Below are 18,308 nucleotides of genomic sequence, written 5' to 3'. Positions count from 1 at the left end.
CTGGAAGAGTTACCTCGGGTTGCAAACTTTGCCCTAGGATGAGAATGGAAATTGTGCGCTGGTGGCACGGCGGCGGCAAGAGGCCCCATTAGCAAAAGCACACCTCTAGTTAAGAATAGTATTTATTTATTTATTTATTTATTTATTTATACATACATACATACATACATACATACCCCACCCATCTGGCTGAGTTTCCCCAGCCACTCTGGGTGGCTTCCAATCAAGTGTTAAGAACTATATAGCATTAAGTATTAAAAACAGGGCTGCCTTCAGATGTCTTTTAAAGATAAGATAGCTACTTATTTCCTTCACATCTGAAGGAAGGCCCTCTGCCTGATTCCCTGTAACCTCACTTCTTGCAGGGAGGGAACTGCCAGAAGGCCTTCGGACACTCTTTCAGGTATACAGGACCAAGGCAGTTTAGGGCTTTAAAGGTCAGCACCAACACTTTGAATTGTGCTCAGAAACGTACTGAGAGCCAATGCAGATCTCTCAGGACCGGTGTTATGTGGTCCCGGCGGTCACTCCCAGTCACCAGTCTAGCTGCTGCATTCTGGATTAGTTGTAGTTTCCGGGTCACCTTCAAAGGTAGCCCCACATACAACGCATTGCAGTAGTCCAAGCGGGAGATAACTGGCAAGACAGTCTGCGGGCAGGTAGGGTCTCAGCCTGCGTACCAGATGGAGCTGGTAGACAGCCGCCTAGACACAGAACTGACCTGCGCCTCCATGGACAGCTGTGAGTCCAAAATGACTCCCAGGGTGCGCACCTGATCCTTCAGGGGCACAGTTACCCCATTCAGGACCAGGAAGTCCTCCCCCACCCGCCTGCCCCCTGTCCCCCCAAAACAGTACTTCTGTCTTGTCAGGATTCAACTTCAAGAACAGTTTCAGGTTAAGAACGATCCTCCGGAACGAATTAAGTTCATAACTAGAGGTACAACTGTATTGGGGTTCAAAGAAAACATTCCAGCCCGGTCAAGAGAAAAAAGGTGTGTGGAGAAGCAAGGTGTGGTCTGCAGATAATTTGAGGGCCAGGCGGAGAGGTGCAGGGGCCACATTTGTTCTCTGGGAGCCTGAGGTTCCCCACCCCAAGTTAGCCTTTTGGGTGCCAGAAAGTTCCTTGCTGGTTTTGTGGCTGTGTGATTGTTTCCTTCCTTCCCTCCCTCCCTCCCTCCCCTTCCTTTTTTATTAAAAATACCGTAAAATGGCTACATACAAATTCAGTAAAACTAAGAATACAGCATAAAGTGATACATAGCTTAGCAATTTCAGTTCCAGAGCCACAATGTGTTGATTAAAACAGAGAAAATAAAACAGTTTTCTGACCACCTGCCTATATTATACGAAGCAGGTGCCAGGCAAATGTCGTTTTACATGGTCTTAAAACAGTCCATAGGTTCTCCACGGACGGGTTTGTCAGGCTGGCAGGAGAACTTTCCTTTCCTCTTCTCTTAAGTAAAAGAAGGGAGACACTGCGCGGTTCTTACGCATAACAAAAGTACCTTTTTGGTGGCGTTGTCTTTACTGTAAAAAGGAGGATGGCTCCTAATTTTGATTCCTTTTGAGGGGGTCAGCAGGGAATATATGGCTCTGCTCTTGGAACTGAAAACGTTTTGCAAAAGAGAGCACAGTGCACAACGGCCCTTGTACAAACAACAGAGCATTCAGACCAGACAATGAAAGGGAGCGTTTATGCTTGACAAACAGAAGGGTGTCTCTAGAGGGCTGGATCTCCACTGCCCATTGGAGCAGCGGGCAGAGAACCCTGCCCCTCTGATTGGAGGGAGGCCTGCGATTGGCAAGCCAGGTCTGGCATCCGCAGGTCTGGGCTGGGCTCTGGTTGGAGCAGGAGAGTGCCTTTGAATGCACACCTTAGTTGGCTTTGTATGTGCAGTTACTGAGAGCCCAAGCGGCGTCTCTGTTTGCATAGCTGTAGAGCGGAGGCTCAGAGGCTGTTGTTGTGGTTGGCGGGAGTCCATTTTGGAGAGTGGCTGTGCACTTATCCAAGCAAGGTCAGCGAGCCTGAGAATCTCACTGTGTGTGCACGTGGACAGCCGCAGGAAATAACCTGGAGCGCAGCAAAAAGCCTGTCCAGCTGGAGAAACACTCCAAGCTGCAGTGGACAATTGCATGGAAGGATCACTCCACCAGGCAAGTGTTGCGATGGGTCTTGCAGGTTTGGGCTGTTGTCCCTTCTCCCCGCCTCGCTGCTTGCCCAGCCCCTTTGGAAATATCCTTTATTGTAAATGATCTCCTGTTCCAACTCCCTTTGCTCAGAGTGGGAGCCTGAAAAAGTCTCACCTGGAAAAGGCAAGCAATTTCTTAACCCTTCTTCCCTTGCAGAACCCCTGAATGTTTAGTGTGTGATTTGTGACAGCCATGGAAAGGGAAGAGTCTTAGTTCGGTGGTGGAGGAAATCTTGCTTTGTGTCCCGGGTTCAGATCCTCAGTGGCATCTCCTGGTAGGGCTGGGAATGTTCCGTGCCTGAAGCCCTGGAGAGCTGCTGCCAGCCAGTGTTGACAGTCCTGGGACTGATGGGCTGAGTCAGCCTAGGGCACCTTGCTATGAGGGGTCCTGTTCTTGAGGACTCCTTGGCTGATGCCCGTGGGAAAAACGAGGCAAAGTGGCTCTGCAATGTATGTTTTTATTAGAAGTAAGGTTGTCTGCAACTATGTTTGACTCAGAGTAGACCCACTGAAATTGGCCATGCCCGTTCATGTGAATGGATCTGCACAGCTCATAATGTTTGTCTAGCGAACAGCTGAACAATTTCCCCTGAGGAAAGGATCGCATATGGAATTACTCATTTAATAATAATTGCACCTTATCAACTTTGCATCTTATCTGCTGTAAATATGTGCCCTGTTTTTCTTTCTTTCCTGGATGTGTGTGAGATAGTTAATTGCAATTAAACCTGTTAATTAGGCATGTGTTTGTGTAGCTCTTGGATGTGGGTTCTCCTCTCAGCTGAGCAATTACTAGGCATTTTCATGCCACTCGTCCGTCAAAAAAGGCTTACAAATTTCGCTGAGAACACAATCCCCACCCTCGCAATTTAAGGTCACATCCAAACCAGACATGATTTAAATCCCATTTCCCTCCCCCAAAGGATCCTGGGAACTTTGTTTAAGGGTGCTGAGAACTGTGAGGGATGAACTACAGTTCCCAGCATCCTTTGAAGGAAGCAACATGCTTTTAAATATATGGGTGTGGGTGTGGCCTATGAGACATGACACAAAAGGAAAGGGGAGTGGGAGGGAAGAGGAGGTGAAAAGCAGGTCCAGGCTCTAATTATTAATTACAGTCAGTGCTTTTTCGGGGGGGGGGGTATTCAAGGGTACGCAGTACGACACCTTTTTTCCTAGCCTAGAAGAAAAGCACTGGTTACTTGCCGCAGCCAGAATGTCAATGGTTGCAGTGAATAAAAAATCTGAGGGAGAGGAGCATAAAATTGCTGGTCTTTTTAGCCATATGAATAGAGCAACCCTCTAGTTTCAACTCTCTTCCTTTGCCTGATGGAATGGCTGCTGAGCTGACTGCTCCTGTTGTCCCTGACCATTGGCCATGCTGCCTGGAACCGGTGGGAATTGTTGATAAAAACGGGTGAAAAGGTCAAGGACCCCTGGACAGTTAAGTCCAGTCAAATGTGACTATGGGGTTGCAGCATTCATCTTGCTTTTCAGGCCGAGGGTGCCGGCATTTGCGTGGCAAGTTCCCGCCTCCCACCAGTAGAAATAAAGACACATGGCACCATTATTTTAGGTTAACGGGCTAAAATTGGCCACAACTTTATTAGTTACAGGTAAAGAGCGGTATTGGCTTAGGCACTGGTCCTATCCGGCTTCAGCCTGTTTGCTTGAAGACCCGGAAGGGTTAACACCAGCAGGGGGAGCTCTGCTGATGCACATCAACCAGGCACTCGCTCGGGGGCATGTCTTGGGCCCTAGCCTCCATAGGCTTCGGACGGGGCCACGCCCCCCGGAATACTTTACCGGACTACCCTTCAATATTTGGGGGAGGTGATGGCGCTCCTCCCCCCCAACACATCTACATAACAATACCCCTACCAATGCCTAACCTCCAAAACCAAAGGAGTTGTGACGATTTGCTACGAGGTAGGCGAACAACCAAATGGCCGGTGCCAATTTGCCAAGTGGAAAAAAAGCCTACCAGGCCCCTTAACGGCGACCAACCGAGGTCCATAGCAAGGTCAGAAGGGGAACCTTAAAGGGCGGGTGGGTGGGAAAACCTCAACAGCTGAGCGGAACCAAAGAGGGAGATCCGGGGGCTGCGTTTGCCTTAAATGAGGCAAGCCACACACCCTGAGCCAGCCGATGACGCGGCCCGAGGATTCCCCTGATCGCGCGGGGGCTGGAAGCCAGCCTCCATGCATGTGTTGGGGGGCATGAAGCCCGCAACACCACCTCCTCCCGAAGTTGGAAGTGGCTTTGTCCACAGACAGCCTTCCAGATAATGTGGCCAGCATGACTAAACTGCTTCTGGCGCAACAGGACACCGTGACTGAAACCAGAGCAAACAGAAATGCCATTTACCTTCCTGCCGCAGTGGTACCTATTTATCTACTTGCATTGGTGTGCTTTCGAACTGCTAGGTTGGCAGGAGCAGGGACAGAGCAGCTGGAGCTCACCCTGTTGTGGGGATTCGAACCACCAACCTTCCAATCAGAAAGCCGAAGTTGTTGATAAGCAGCTTGCAGTGGGGGCACCTCAGGCTAGGACAAGTGGCCTTCTGTTTGCTTAACCTTTCTCCCCACTTCCTGTTTCCCCCAGGTCTCTCGCCATGGTGAACGAGTCCTTTGGCGCCGGCAACGGGGTGGCTGTCCTTGGCAACGGGGCGGCCGTCGTGAGGTCCGACGGCAGCAGCGGCAGCGACAGCTCTAAGGAAAGCTCACGATGCTCCACCCCTGTCCTCGACACCGAGCGGCACGACCGCCTGTGGGAGAAGATGCGGAGGCGACAGGAGTCTGGGGACAAGTGGTTCTCCCTGGAGTTCTTCCCTCCAAGGACGTCCAACGGGGCCGTCAACCTGATCTCCAGGTGAGGCGTCTGTTCCAGGGCAGGCTGTTGAAATCCGAGCGTTGTGTAGAAGTGGGAGAGGGATGGTGGGTTGTTTAGTCATTTAGTCGTGTCCGACTCTTTGTGACCCCCTGGACCAGAGCACGCCAGGCACTCCTGTCTTCCACGGCCTACCGCAGTTTGGTCAAACTCATGCTGGTCGCTTCGAGAACACTGTCCAACCATCTCGTCCTCCGTCATCCCCTTCTCCTTGTGCCCTCCATCTTTTCCAACATCAGGGTCTTTTCCAGGGAGTCTTCTCTTCTCATGAGGTGGCCAAAGTATTGGAGCCTCAGCTTCAGGATCTGTCCTTCCAGGGAGCACTCAGGGCTGATTTCCTTCAGAATGGAGAGGTTTGACCTTCTTGCAGTCCATGGGACTCTCAAGAGTCTCTTCCAGCACCATAATTCAAAAGCATCAATTCTTCGGCAATCAGCCTTCTTTATGGTCCAGCTCTCACTTCCATACATCACTACTGGGAAAACCATAGCTTTTACTGTACGGACCTTTATTGGCAAGGTGATGTCTCTACTTTTTAAGATGCAGTCCAGGTTTGTCATTGCTTTTCTCCCAAGAAGCAGGCATCTTTTAATTTTGTGGCTGCTGTCACCATCTGCAGTGATCATGGAGCCCAAGAAGGTAAAATCTCTCACTGCCTCCATTTCTTCCCCTTCTATTTGCCAGGAGGCAGTGGCGTAGCGTGGGTTGTCAGCACCCGGGGCAAGGCAAGTAATTTGCGCCCCCTAACCCGTGGATTTGCGCCCCCTAACCCTAACCCCCAGATGTTGCGCCCGGTGCGGCTGGCCCCCCCTGCACCCCCCACGCTACGCCACTGCCAGGAGGTGATGGGCCCAGTGGCCATGATCTTCGTTTTTTTGATGTTGAGCTTCAGACCATATTTTGCGCTCTCCTCTTTCACCCTCAATAAAAGGTTATTTAATTCCTCCTCACTTTCTGCCATCAAGGTTGTGTCATCTGCATATCTGAGGTTGTTGATATTTCTTCCGTCAATCTTAATTCCAGCTAGGGATTCATCCAGCCCAGCCTTTCGCATGATGAATTCTGCATATGGTGGGCGATGAATTCTGCATATGGTGGGAAATGAATTCTGTATATGGTGGGATGGTGGGAGCGCGGAGTTAAACTATGGAACTCGCTAGAAACACCATAACCAGACACTGGAGAGACCTGTCAGGAGTAAGCATGGACCAATGGTACCAGATGGTATGGGAAACAGCCCTACTAGAAAAATTAACCAATAAACTGAAACTGACACGGGGACAAACAGAAGAAGACTCCTTTACCCCGCTATGGCTCCCCTTTATCACATGCACAGCCCAACAAGACAATGACAATAATCCACCAACAGCATACAAATCAATAGGGCTAACCAGATCCAAAACACCCACCCACCCCACTCACATATGAAAACAAAGATCACCACAGCCAATCACAAACAAACAACCACACCCTAGGCCAACCCCAACCTCTCTCACCACCAAAGGAAAACAAGTGAACAGCACAAGCAACGCTGACACCAAACCCTACATACATTAAGCAAAATGGTAACATCGCCCAAATGTTACTTTAAACATTTTTTCCGACTCATTGTAAACCATTCCCCGGAATACTTTAGTTATCTTGCACGTCCACCACAAACTTTTTATTTGTCTCTGTTGGGTGGCAATCTGCAGGCTTGACCGCATGGGTGCAGGTGGCCCGCTCTTCATCGACGTGACCTGGCACCCGGCTGGTGACCCAGGGTCCGACAAGGAAACCTCCTCCATGATGATGGCAAGCACAGCGCTCAACTACTGTGGCCTGGACACCGTCCTCCACATGACCTGCTGCAACCAGACCAAGGAGATGATCACGGCGCACTTGCAGAAGGCCAAGCGGCTAGGTCTCAAGAACATCATGGCGCTGCGTGGAGGTGAGTTAAATCGAGGAAAGATGGTAGCTAGATAATCGAGCAGCTGCTGTTCCCTTGGGCCTGAGAGGGATGGGGTTGTAGGATCTCTCCGTTGGCTCTCTTCAACCTCTTTTCTGCTGGTCGTTCCGCAAGTGAGGAGGAATGCCCGCGTTTTCTATTTTTCCTCTTCCCTCCTCATCCATCTTCCTTTTGTGTCAAGTCTGTTTTAGACGTAACAAAGAACAAGTGCTTGATTTGACTTTCCGCCCTCCCCCATCTTTCATCTTTGGTTCAGATTGTAATAATTATTTTAACGGAGAACGAATTTGTCCCCCTCCTCCCAGTTCCTCTTTGTGTTGCGTCTCTCTTTAGATTGTAAATCTGGAAGCAGCCTTCTTGTTGGATCTGCGTATACTGCCCTGGGAGCCTAATTTGCTTTATTTGTTTTGGCTGAAGGAAGAGGTAGTGATAACAGGACTAAAGTCAGGCCCTTCAGGAGCAGACATGGATTTCCATCTGGGATGGAAGTTTTCTATCCACTGAGCTTCTGCTTTCTGTCGGAGGGACCAGAAAAGCAGTAGGCAGAAGTTCCTGCTTTGTTGATCCATATCAGGGGTAGGCAAACTAAGGCCCGGGGGCCGGATCTGGCCCAATAGCCTTCTCAATCCGGCCCATCGATGGTCCGTGTTTTTATATGAGTAGGATGTGTCCTTTTATTTAAAATGCACCTCTGGGTTATTTGTGGGGCCTGCCTGGTGTTTTTACATGAGTAGAATGTGTGCTTTTATTTAAAATGCTTATCTGGGTTATTTGTGGGGCATAGGAATTAGTTCTTTTTTTTTCAAAATATTGTCCAGCCCCCCACATGGTCTGAGGGACAGTGGAACCGCCCATGGCTGAAAAATTTTGCTGACCCCTGATCTACATGGAAGGCGGAGGCCTAATTTTTAATACACACCCATGTTCACTGGATGTCTTGTCCAGGGCTTGTTTAACCATTAAGGAAAATAAGTACAGTGGTACCTCGGGTTAAGTACTTAATTCGTTCTGGAGGTCTGTTCTTAACCTGAAACTGTTCTTAACCTGAAGCACCACTTTAGCTAATGGGGCCTCCTGCTGCTGCCGCGCCGCCAGAGCACAATTTCTGTTCCCATCCTGAAGCAAAGTTCTTAACCCGAGGTACTATTTCTGGGTTAGCAGAGTCTGTAACCTGAAGCGTACGTAACCCGAGGTACCACTGTACGTGCTTAGAGCATCAAGGGACAGCAGTCATCACAGAAAATTTCCGTTGTCAGATTCACCAGGGACCACATGGTGCAGCTGAACCAGGTTCCACAAAAAAAGACTCTCCACATACACACAAAATGAGCTGAGCGTTCATTTTCCCAGTTGAAGTATATTAAAAATCCCAGCTGAGCAACTATGTAACGAGGCAGGCTGGACGTCTTATCTCTACTAAGTACAGAAGCGGGTGTGTTATGTAAGATTAATTTTGAGGATCTGATCAAAGACTTTGCAAAAGCAGGAGAAAATTCTTTTCATCTACTTTCATAAAGTGGAAGTATACAAAAAAGAACATACTTTTCCATCTTACAGTAGGTTTCCTTTCATTTCGAAAAACAAAATTTTGTTTTATGGTTTATGGTTTGTATTTTGAATTGGTTTTTTTTTTAAAAAAAATTATTCGAAATTATAACAAGACATATTATCCAAAAACATATCATCCTTGTTCCCCCCACCATTTTTCCTCCCCCCTCCCAAACCCACCCACTCCCCGACTTCCCTCAGTTCCAGTCTTTGGTTTCTCCGAGACTGCTGTTTTCTGCATGTTACAAAGTTGTATAGATCCTCAAACTATTTAGCTGATTATTATCAATAAAAAGTTTGTGAATGTTTATTCAAAACCTGCCAAGGAGTCCAGTTCGCTTTGTTGCATCTTCAGATACTTTGTAAAGGGTTTCCATTCATCCTTAAAGTAACAGTTATCCTTGTCCCGTAGCTTATATGTCAGTTTTGCCAGTTCTGCATAGTCCATCAATTTTTCTTGCCATGATTCTTTAGTTGGGGTTTCTTCAGTCTTCCATCCTTGTGCTACCAGAACTCTCGCGGCTGTTGTCACATACATGAAGATGTTTTTCAACGTTTTGTGCAGGTCTTTCCCTACAATCCAATTTTGAATTAGATATACCGAATTGGCCTGAATATAAGCCTCTCTCTCCCTATTTTTTTTTTTTTTCAAATTCCGACCGTGGAACGTTAAAGTGTGGTTTAAATTTGCGACCTTGCCAAAATTGGCTTTTATGATATCACTGCTGAAGCAGACATATGGTAAAACTGAACAAGTGTGAGTGCCTCTGGAATTTTAAGGGAACGGCTTATATTTGGGTATTGTCTCCCCCCCCCCTTTAATTTTAAAGGTTCAGCTTATATTCAAGCCAATACGAGGTGTGTGTGTGTGTGTGTGTGTGTGTGTATGCAGACCTAACATACAGTGGTACCTCAGGTTAAGAACTTAATTCGTTCGTTCTTAACCTGAAACTGTTCTTAACCTGAAGCACCACTTTAGCTAATGGGGCCTCCTGCTGCTGCTGCGCCGCCGGAGCACGATTTCTGTTCTCATCCTGAAGCAAAGTTCTTAGCCCGAGGTAATATTTCTGGGTTAGTGGAGTCTGTAACCTGAAGCGTCTGTAACCTGAAGCATATGTAACCCGAGGTACCACTGTGTGTGTGTGTGTGTGTGTGTGTGTGTGTGTGTAACACCCCCACCAAACCTTAAAAGTGCTTAGGGCTTCTAAAGGGTTGAATCTGGCTGTGAGTCTTGTCCAGGAGAAAGAGAGAGAGAGAGAGAGAGAGAGAGAGAGAGAGAGAGAGAGAGGTAAAATGAAGTAAAAGCTGGTACTGTGGGGAGTGTGTGTATTTACAAAAGTGTTGACCGGGCACTTCCTGTCTCTCCCCACAGACCCCATTGGGGAAGAGTGGCAAGAGGAGGTTGAGGGTTTCAACTACGCTGTTGACTTGGTGAAGCACATCCGCTCTGAATTTGAGGATTACTTTGACATCTGTGTGGCAGGTAAGAGAGAGAGAGACTGGCGGTGTCTGTGTGCACATGCCAGTTCTGCAAGGATTACTAAAGGAATGTGAGACTCCGAGCTGGATAGAGATCCGCTCTGTGAACCAACTTTAACTCTGGTCTTGGTACATAATAAAAGCCTGCCGGATCAGTCTAAAGGCCCAGCTAGCCCTGTTCTCAGATCGCTGTGGGGAAACGGCCAAGCAGGATTTGAACACAAGAGCAACAGTATTTGCCTTTCATGCATGAGCCACACCTTTGCACAGCTGGGTGTTGTTGTTATTTAGTTGTGTCCGACTCTTCGTGACCCCCTGGGCCAGAGCACGCCAGGCACTCCTGTCTTCCACGGCCTCCCGCAGTTTGGTCAAACTCATGTTGGTAGCTTCGAGAACACTGTCCAACCATCTCATCCTCTGTCGTCCCCTTCTCCTTGTGCCCTCCATGTTTCCCAACATCAGGGTCTGTTCCAGGGAGTCTTCTCTTCTCATGAGGTGGCCAAAGTTTTGGAGCCTCAGCTTCACGATCTGTCCTTCCAGTGAGCACTCAGGGCTGATTTCCTTCAGAATGGAGAGGTTTGATCTTCTTGCTGTCCATGGGACTCTCAAGAGTCTCCTCCAACACCATAATTCAAAAACATCCATTCTTCGGCCATCAGCCTTCTTTATGGTCCAGCTCTCACTTCCATACATCACTACTGGGAAAACCATAGCTTTAACTATACGGATGTTTGTTGGCAAGGCGATATCTCTGCTTTTTAAGATGCTGTCTAGGTTTGTCGTTGCTTTTCTCCCAAGAAGCAGGCGTCTTTTAATTTCATGGCTGCTGTCACCATCTGCAGTGATCATGGAGCCCAAGAAAGTAAAATCTCTCACTGCCTGCACAGCTGGGTAGCATCCGAATAATATGTAACCTTTGGTAAACAAAAAAACCAAAAAAACCCCAACCTCTACCCCTGAATTCCCCTGTCTTTCTTGTTGGCCCTGAAGGTTACCCCAAGGGACACCCGGAAGCAGAGAGTTACGAGGAAGACTTGAGGCACCTGAAGGAGAAAGTGTCCGCAGGAGCCGACTTCGTCATAACGCAGTTGTTCTTTAGGTCGGAGACCTTCCTCAAGTTCTTGAAGGACTGCCAGGCTATTGGCATCACCTGCCCTGTCGTGCCCGGGATATTCCCCATACAGGTGAGTTGTGTTTGGGTCCTGCTTATGGGATTCTCCCATTAGGGCATCAGGTTGGCCCTGGAGGACAGTATTCTGGCCTAGATGGGCCATTGGCCTGATTCAGCAGGGCTCTTATATTTGGTTTTTAAAATATATACTGTATTTTTCGCTCCATAGGACGCACTTTGTTCCTCTTAAAATCTAAGGGGAAATGTCTGTGCGTCTTATGGAGCAAATGTGTGGTCCCTGGGGCTGGGGGGGGGGGAACCCGGGCTTCTGCCCACCGCCAGCTCCACAAGCTTGGGGAGCAGCGGGAAGGCTGCTCCTTTCGCTGAAGCCTTTCCTTTTGCCTCTCCTGGTTTCAGCGAACTCTCCTGGCTTCAGCGAAAGGAACCCGAAGCCTCCGAAGCACAGTGGGAACTCCTGCTGCGTTCCGGAGGCTTCGGGTTGCCTTTACTGAAGGCGAAGGCAATGTGGGAGAGGGAGAGCTGCGCAGCGCCCCTTCAGCGAAGCGGGAGGAGGAATGGAAGGGGCTCTGTTCCTCCTGCTGCTTCGCTGAAGGGGCACTGCGCAGAGAGGAGAGATTTTTTTTTCTTGTTCTCCCCCTCTAAAACAAGGTGCATCCTATAGAGCAAAAAATACAGTATATATACAGTGGAACCTTGGTTCTCAAACTTAATCCGTTCCAAGAGTCCGTTTGACTCCCGAAACCATTCGAAAACCAAGGCTTCAGGCAGAAGCCTCGGCGGACATTTGTCTTCCAAAAAACGTTCGAAAACCAGAACACTTCTGTGTTTTTGGGGTTCGGGAGCCAAAACATACGAGTATCAAGGCACGATTCTGTGTGTGTGTTTGTGTGTTGCAGTTTTTTGTGCTTTTAACTTTTTGCTTTTTTTCCACTGCCTTGAGACTTGAAACAATTGTATAGAGGGTGATTAATAAATTGATGATCATGATGATCTGAGTAGGGCTGGGCGATATACAGTGGTACCTCGGGTTACAGACGCTTTGAGTTACAAACTCCGCTAACCAGGAAGTGGTTGCTCCAGGTTAAGAACTTTGCCCCAGGATAAGAACGGAAATTGCGCGGCAGCAGGAGGCCCCATTAGCAAAAGCATGCCTCAGGTTAAGAACCGTTTCTGGTTAAGAATGGACCTCTGGAACGAATTAAGTTCTTAACCCGAGGTACCACTGTATCAACATATCCAGCATATAGTGATATTGATTTCATAGCTTTTGACCTGGCAATATATCGTGAATCATGATGCGTGTTAGCTCTAGCCAATACGTTGTCCAAAACCGGTTTCAAAGCATGATACCAGTTTCAGCATTTTTGACCAGGCATATATTGCAAATCATGGGGTGTGGGGGGGTGCTATGCAAAAAATGGCAATGCAAGAATAACCGTGAAGCTCTACATAGTTCCATCCTTATTTCAGACATTGTGATATATCAGTATATTGCGATGTTCAGATGGGGATATATTGTGATGTTGAAAACCACATGACAGAAGCAGAAGTCCCAGCAAAGGAAGAATGGGTACAAAACCTTATGGAATATGCAGAAATGGTGAAACTTACCAGAAGAATAGGAAATCAAGATAACATTTTTTTAAATAAAAGAATGGAAATGGTTTATTGAATATTTACAGATAAATTATAAACAGACAGGCAGGGTTATTGTAATAACCTGCAGTTTTATAGGAGTATATATTTAAAGAAGGTGAACAAATGAGCAAATTTAGTCGATTTGGATACGCAGAAGATGTTAAAAATAAATTTAAGGAGCCACAGAAAGAGGGGGGGGAGGAAGTCAAGTTCTGAAATATCAAAATGATTGTAAAATCAGTGAAATGTATAAAATTTGTGAAATGTATAAATTTGAAAAGAATGAATGGATGAATGAATGAATGAATAAATAAATAAATACCAGGCATCGTCCAGCCCCAGCTCTGAACAGGGCTAGCATTTGATCCAACCCATAATTTCTCTCTCCCCCACGCTTTCTCTGCTGTAGGGCTATCATTCCTTGCGCCAGCTTGTGAAGCTTTCGAAACTGGAGGTGCCGCAGGAGATCAAGGACGTCATAGAGCCCATCAAGGACAACGACGCGGCAATCCGGAACTACGGCATTGAGCTGGCCGTCACCATGTGCCGGGAGCTGCTGGACAGCGGCCTGGTCCACGGCCTGCACTTCTACACCCTGAACCGGGAAGTGGCCACCGTGGAGGTCCTCAAGCACCTGGGTCTCTGGAAAGAGGACCCTAGGTGAGTAGGTCCATTTTTTTCTCCTATCCCTAAAAGAGCCAATCTTCGTAAAGCAGGTTACAAAAGCTAACTACCGTATTTTTCGCTCCATAAGACGCACCTGACCATAAGACGCATCTAGTTTTTAGAGGGAGAATGCAAGAGGAAAAAAAATTATTTAAAGGGAGCACTGAGCAGAGTCTGAATGCATCCCAGGCTCTGCTCAGCACTCCCTTTCACAAGCCGCGTGGAGCGTGTGAAGAGACTGAGGATAAACAACATTAAAACCCCACACCCACTGATTAAAGTTCTGAATCTGAAACTGACTCAGATGGTTCAGCAACAAAACCCCACAGAGCGTGCGTGCAGCGCTTGCAGGCTTTTCCCCGAGGAGGGAGACATGCCGCCCTTCTCCCTCTGGGAAAAGCCCCCAAGAGCTCCACATGGCTCTTTAAAGGGAGCGTGGCTCTTGGGGGCTTTTCCAGGAGGTGGGGGAAGGGACAGAGCGTGACTAAGCCAGAAGCTAGAACAGCGAGAGGGAGCACTGCGCAGCGATCTCTCTCGCTGTTGTGGCTTCTGGGATAGCTGCGCAGCCTGCATTCGCTCCATAAGACGCACACACACTTCCCCTTACTTTTTAGGAGGGAAAGGGTGCGTCTTATAGAGCGAAAAATACGGTAGCTTGCAACATCTTTTTTTAAAAAAGGAAAACCAACTTATTTATGTGTTGCTGTAAACAATGCAAGTGCAGGAATGGAAACAATCAAGATTCCGGTCAATAATTGCACAGTTTTGCAAAGATGCATCGAGTTATGATGGAGGTTTAACAAACAATTGCTGTCAAAATCCGAAATAGAGATGTGCAAACAGGAAATAAAAAAGTAAAGGAGAGGGAGGGAGGGAGGGAGGGAGGGAGGGAGGGAGGGAGGAAAGGGGGGCGAGGAAAGAAGCCAGCAAAGTAATAAGGAAAGGTATTGTGTGGAATCAGAGAATTGTACAGTTCGAAGGGACCCTGAGCATCATCTAGTCCAGGGGTCAGCAACCTTTTTCAGCCGTGGACTGGTCCACTGTCCCTCAGACCATGTGGCGGGCCGAACTATATTTTTTTGGGGGGGGGGGGAATGAAAGAATTCGTTTGCCCCACAAATAACCCTGAGGTGCATTTTAAATAAAAGCACACGTTCTACTCATGTAAAAACATCCTGATTCCCGGACCATCCGCGGGCCGGATTGAGAAGGCGATTGGGCCTCATCCAAACCCCTGCAATGCAGGAGTATGCAGCTGTTCCATATGGGAAACGAACTTACAACCTTGGCATTATCAGCATCGCAATCTAACCAACTGAGCTATTTAGTGGGTGGACCCTTTTTATTTATATGTTTATGATCTTTAAGGACAATATTCATATGCTTTCAACAGAATTTCAAAAAGATTAGAGTGGTACCTCGGGATGCGAACGAGATCCGTTCCGGAGCCCCGTTCGCATCCTGAACAGAAGGTAAGACGCATCTGTGGGTCGCGTTTCACCGCTTCCGCACATGCGTGTGACGTCATTTTGACCGTCTGCTCCGTTACTTCCGGGTCGCCACGGAGTGCAACCCAAAAATACTTATCCTGAAGCATATTTATCCCAAGGTATGACTGGTGACAGCAGTCATGAAATTAAAAGACGCCTGCTTCTTGGGAGAAAAGCAATGACAAACCTAGACAGCATCTTAAAAAGCAGAGACATCACCTTGCCAACAAAGGTCCGCATAGTGAAAGCTGTGGTTTTCCCAGTAGTGATGTATGGAAGTGAGAGCTGGACCATCAAGAAGGCTGATTGCCGAAGAATTGATGCTTTTGAATTATGGTGCTGGAGGAGACTCTTGAGAGTCCCATGGACTGCAAGAAGGTCAAACCTCTCCATTCTGAAGGAACTCAGCCCTGAGTGCTCACTGGAAGGACAGATCGTGAAGCTGAGGCTCCAAGACTTTGGCCACCTCATGAGAAGAGAAGACTCCCTGGAAAAGACCCTGATGTTGGGAAAGATGGAGGGCACCAGGAGAAGTTGACCAAACTGTGGGAGGCAGTGGAAGACAAGAGTGCCTGGCGTGCTCTGGTCCATGAGGTCACAAAGGGTCGGATACGACTAAACGACTAAACAACAACAACAAATGACTGTATATCTAACCCTCCTCTGTCTGACTTTCCAGAATTCTTTAAACATTGCCCATCCTTGCTAGAATCTGTTTATCTTCTTTTCCCTCTTTGCACCCAAAGGAATCCATCTTGCCACACTCTTTGCTAGCTTGTGGGAATTGTTTCCATGCTGGCTGCCGGGTAAGGGAAACTCCATCCTCTGCAGCCTTCATAGATGTGAAGGCTAGAAATATATTTTCAAAAAATTGACCTTCTAGGCAGCAGACTGGCAGAAGAGGAGCAGAGGGCGATTCTCTACCACCAGTTGCTTGGTGGCCCATGCAAGGGTAGGCTAGAAATTCCTGATTGAACAGGCAAGAGCACCTTGGAGAGCAGTCTAAGGTTTGGGTTAAGAACCACGGACAGCTCTCCTGCAAGTGGGGCCAGGCATACAAGTTGTCTCAGCGAGAGATTGCTTTGACCAGTCAGCCTGTGCTAGGAATGTGTAATTCTCTGGAGCGTTCAGTCTCTCCCAACACAAAGACAGAACAGGCAATCTCCTCGGGTGGGAGATTAATTATTCTGTCTCTGTGCCTGCCACTGTTCTCCCCTGATCTTAGCTTCTCCCAGTTATGAGGCATGCTCAAAGCAGTCATACATCACCAGAGACGGAGAACTTTAAAGTGTTAAGATCAGAAGGCGGAAAACATGAAAACAACGAGAAGCGGCGGGAACGAAGATTTGGAGATATGCTTCAGAGGTCCAGACTACGGGGAGCCTGAAAAAATTAATAATTACAATTTGGACTACAATTTGGACTTTTTAAATTTTAGTTTATTGTTTTTAATCAGATTATGATGCGGATATGTTGATTGGCTGCTTTTATTGGAAAATCAATAAAAATGATTTAAAAAAAACAACAGTCATACATCAGGGTGCAATTAATTCTTCCTTACTTACATGCTGTAAAAGTAAACCTAATTTATTCACTTGTGTATATATCCCACTTTTTGCACACAGTCCCCCCCCCCACATTTAATCCCTACAACAATCTTGCGAGGTAGGCTAGGCTGAGAGACAGTGACCAGCCCAAGGTCCCCGTATGAACTTCAGGGTTCAAGTGGGGATTTGAAACTTGGCCCACCACGTCCCAGTCCAACCACTACAACCACACTGACTCACTTGCTGGGTATAAAAATAAGCCATCCCTTCAGTTTTTAATTCAGGGGGAACAAAACACATGTAAGCTACCGGGAAGTGTTGAAAAAGATGCAGCACGCAAGTATAGGTGCAAATTTATGTTTTAATTTTCTCTCCCTCCTTCTCCCTCCCCTGCAAGGCGTTCCCTGCCCTGGGCAGTCAGTGCTCACCCCAAACGGCGAGTTGAAGATGTCCGACCCATTTTCTGGGCCTCCAGGCCAAAGAGTTACATCTACCGAACTCAGGAATGGGATGAGTTTCCTAATGGCCGCTGGTGAGTGTGGCAGGGGGGTGGCAGGTGGATGTATCCCTCTGGAAAGATCTGGTTGAACTGGGAAGTGATGGGAGGCGTATCTGAATTAAAACAGAAGATGCCAGAAAGATGCAATGGTTATAGACCTGTTGAGGTTGTTATATATAATTTTTATTAAATTTTACATTTCAAAATATTCTTATAAACAACCGTAAATCCATGACATCCCTTCTTCTCTTTCCGTGGTTCATTTTGCATACCATACACCCTGCATATTTTACATAAACTAAACCATTCAGTAATCCATTGTTACATCCATCAAAACTTATTTACACTGCTGAATTTATCTTAATGCTGTCAGCGCTTTTAAATGAACACAATTTTCACCCATATACTCAGTAAACCTTTTCCAGTCTTCTCTAAACGTATGTTCTTCTTGTTCTCTTATTCTATATGTTAAATCTGCAAGTTGTGCACATTTCATCAGTTTAAGTTGCCATTCTTCTTTGGTTGGGACCTCGTTTGTTTTCCATTTTTGGGCTAACAAGACATGGGCTGCAGTAGTAGCCTACATAAATAGCCTTTTTTGACACCTGGGAATTTCCCTCTAATAGATTAACTGATAGGTTAATGGAATGACTTATCTCTTGGGCCTGTTAATTTCAGCGGGGCTACCCTGTATAAAACTTAGTTGACTGAAACCCATAGGGTTGTTTCCTCCCAAGTCCAGGAACGGCCCTATATTTTCTGGGCAGATTTCCTTGTTTCATTCCCTTGTTCGATTCATTATTTCATGAAATGGATACACCACTTAACTATTAAAAAAAGCAAACGAGCCTCAAAGCAGCTTACGAAAAAGACAAAACGATAAAATTTATCAGTAAGAAAAATGTAACAGCAATAATGTAAGACTTTCAAGAGCTCAAGTTCACAACTGGCTAAAATCAGATGGAAATATGCATCAGTTTTCTAAACATCTGGGCTTCACGAATGTTTCTAGCACAGAGTACAGTGAAGGCAGCTGCCTGATGTCAATAGGTAGGGAGTTCCACAGTTTGGGTATTGCCACACTAAAAGATGGACTTCTTATAACAGGGATTACCGTATTTTTCGCTCTATAAGGCGCACCAGACTATAAGATGCACCTAGTTTTTGGAGGAGGAAAACAAGAAAAAAAATATTCTGAATCTCAGAAGCCAGAACAGCAAGAGGGATCGCTGCGCAGTGAAAGCAGAAATCCCTCTCACTGTTCTGGCTTCTGGGATA

At 47.0% G+C, this 18,308-nt stretch overlaps 1 protein-coding gene across 1 annotated transcript in view; it reads left to right on the top strand.

The window, feature by feature from the left end:
• The first annotated feature begins 1,820 nt into the window (after positions 1-1,820).
• Positions 1,821-18,308, top strand: part of MTHFR (methylenetetrahydrofolate reductase) — a 25,621-nt gene continuing 9,133 nt past the window's right edge. The window contains exons 1-7 of the mRNA XM_083752023.1: positions 1,821-2,156; positions 4,796-5,062; positions 6,775-7,013; positions 9,952-10,062; positions 11,049-11,242; positions 13,238-13,488; positions 16,929-17,064. Of these exons, the coding sequence (XP_083608149.1) occupies positions 4,806-5,062; positions 6,775-7,013; positions 9,952-10,062; positions 11,049-11,242; positions 13,238-13,488; positions 16,929-17,064 (1,188 nt within the window). The 5' untranslated portion in view covers positions 1,821-2,156; positions 4,796-4,805. The remainder of the gene's footprint in view (positions 2,157-4,795; positions 5,063-6,774; positions 7,014-9,951; positions 10,063-11,048; positions 11,243-13,237; positions 13,489-16,928; positions 17,065-18,308) is intronic.

This window comes from Podarcis gaigeae (assembly GCF_964106915.1).
Source record: "Podarcis gaigeae genome assembly, chromosome: 8".
Classification (NCBI taxonomy): domain Eukaryota; kingdom Metazoa; phylum Chordata; class Lepidosauria; order Squamata; family Lacertidae; genus Podarcis; species Podarcis gaigeae.
This window is presented reverse-complemented; position numbering and strand designations above follow the sequence as displayed.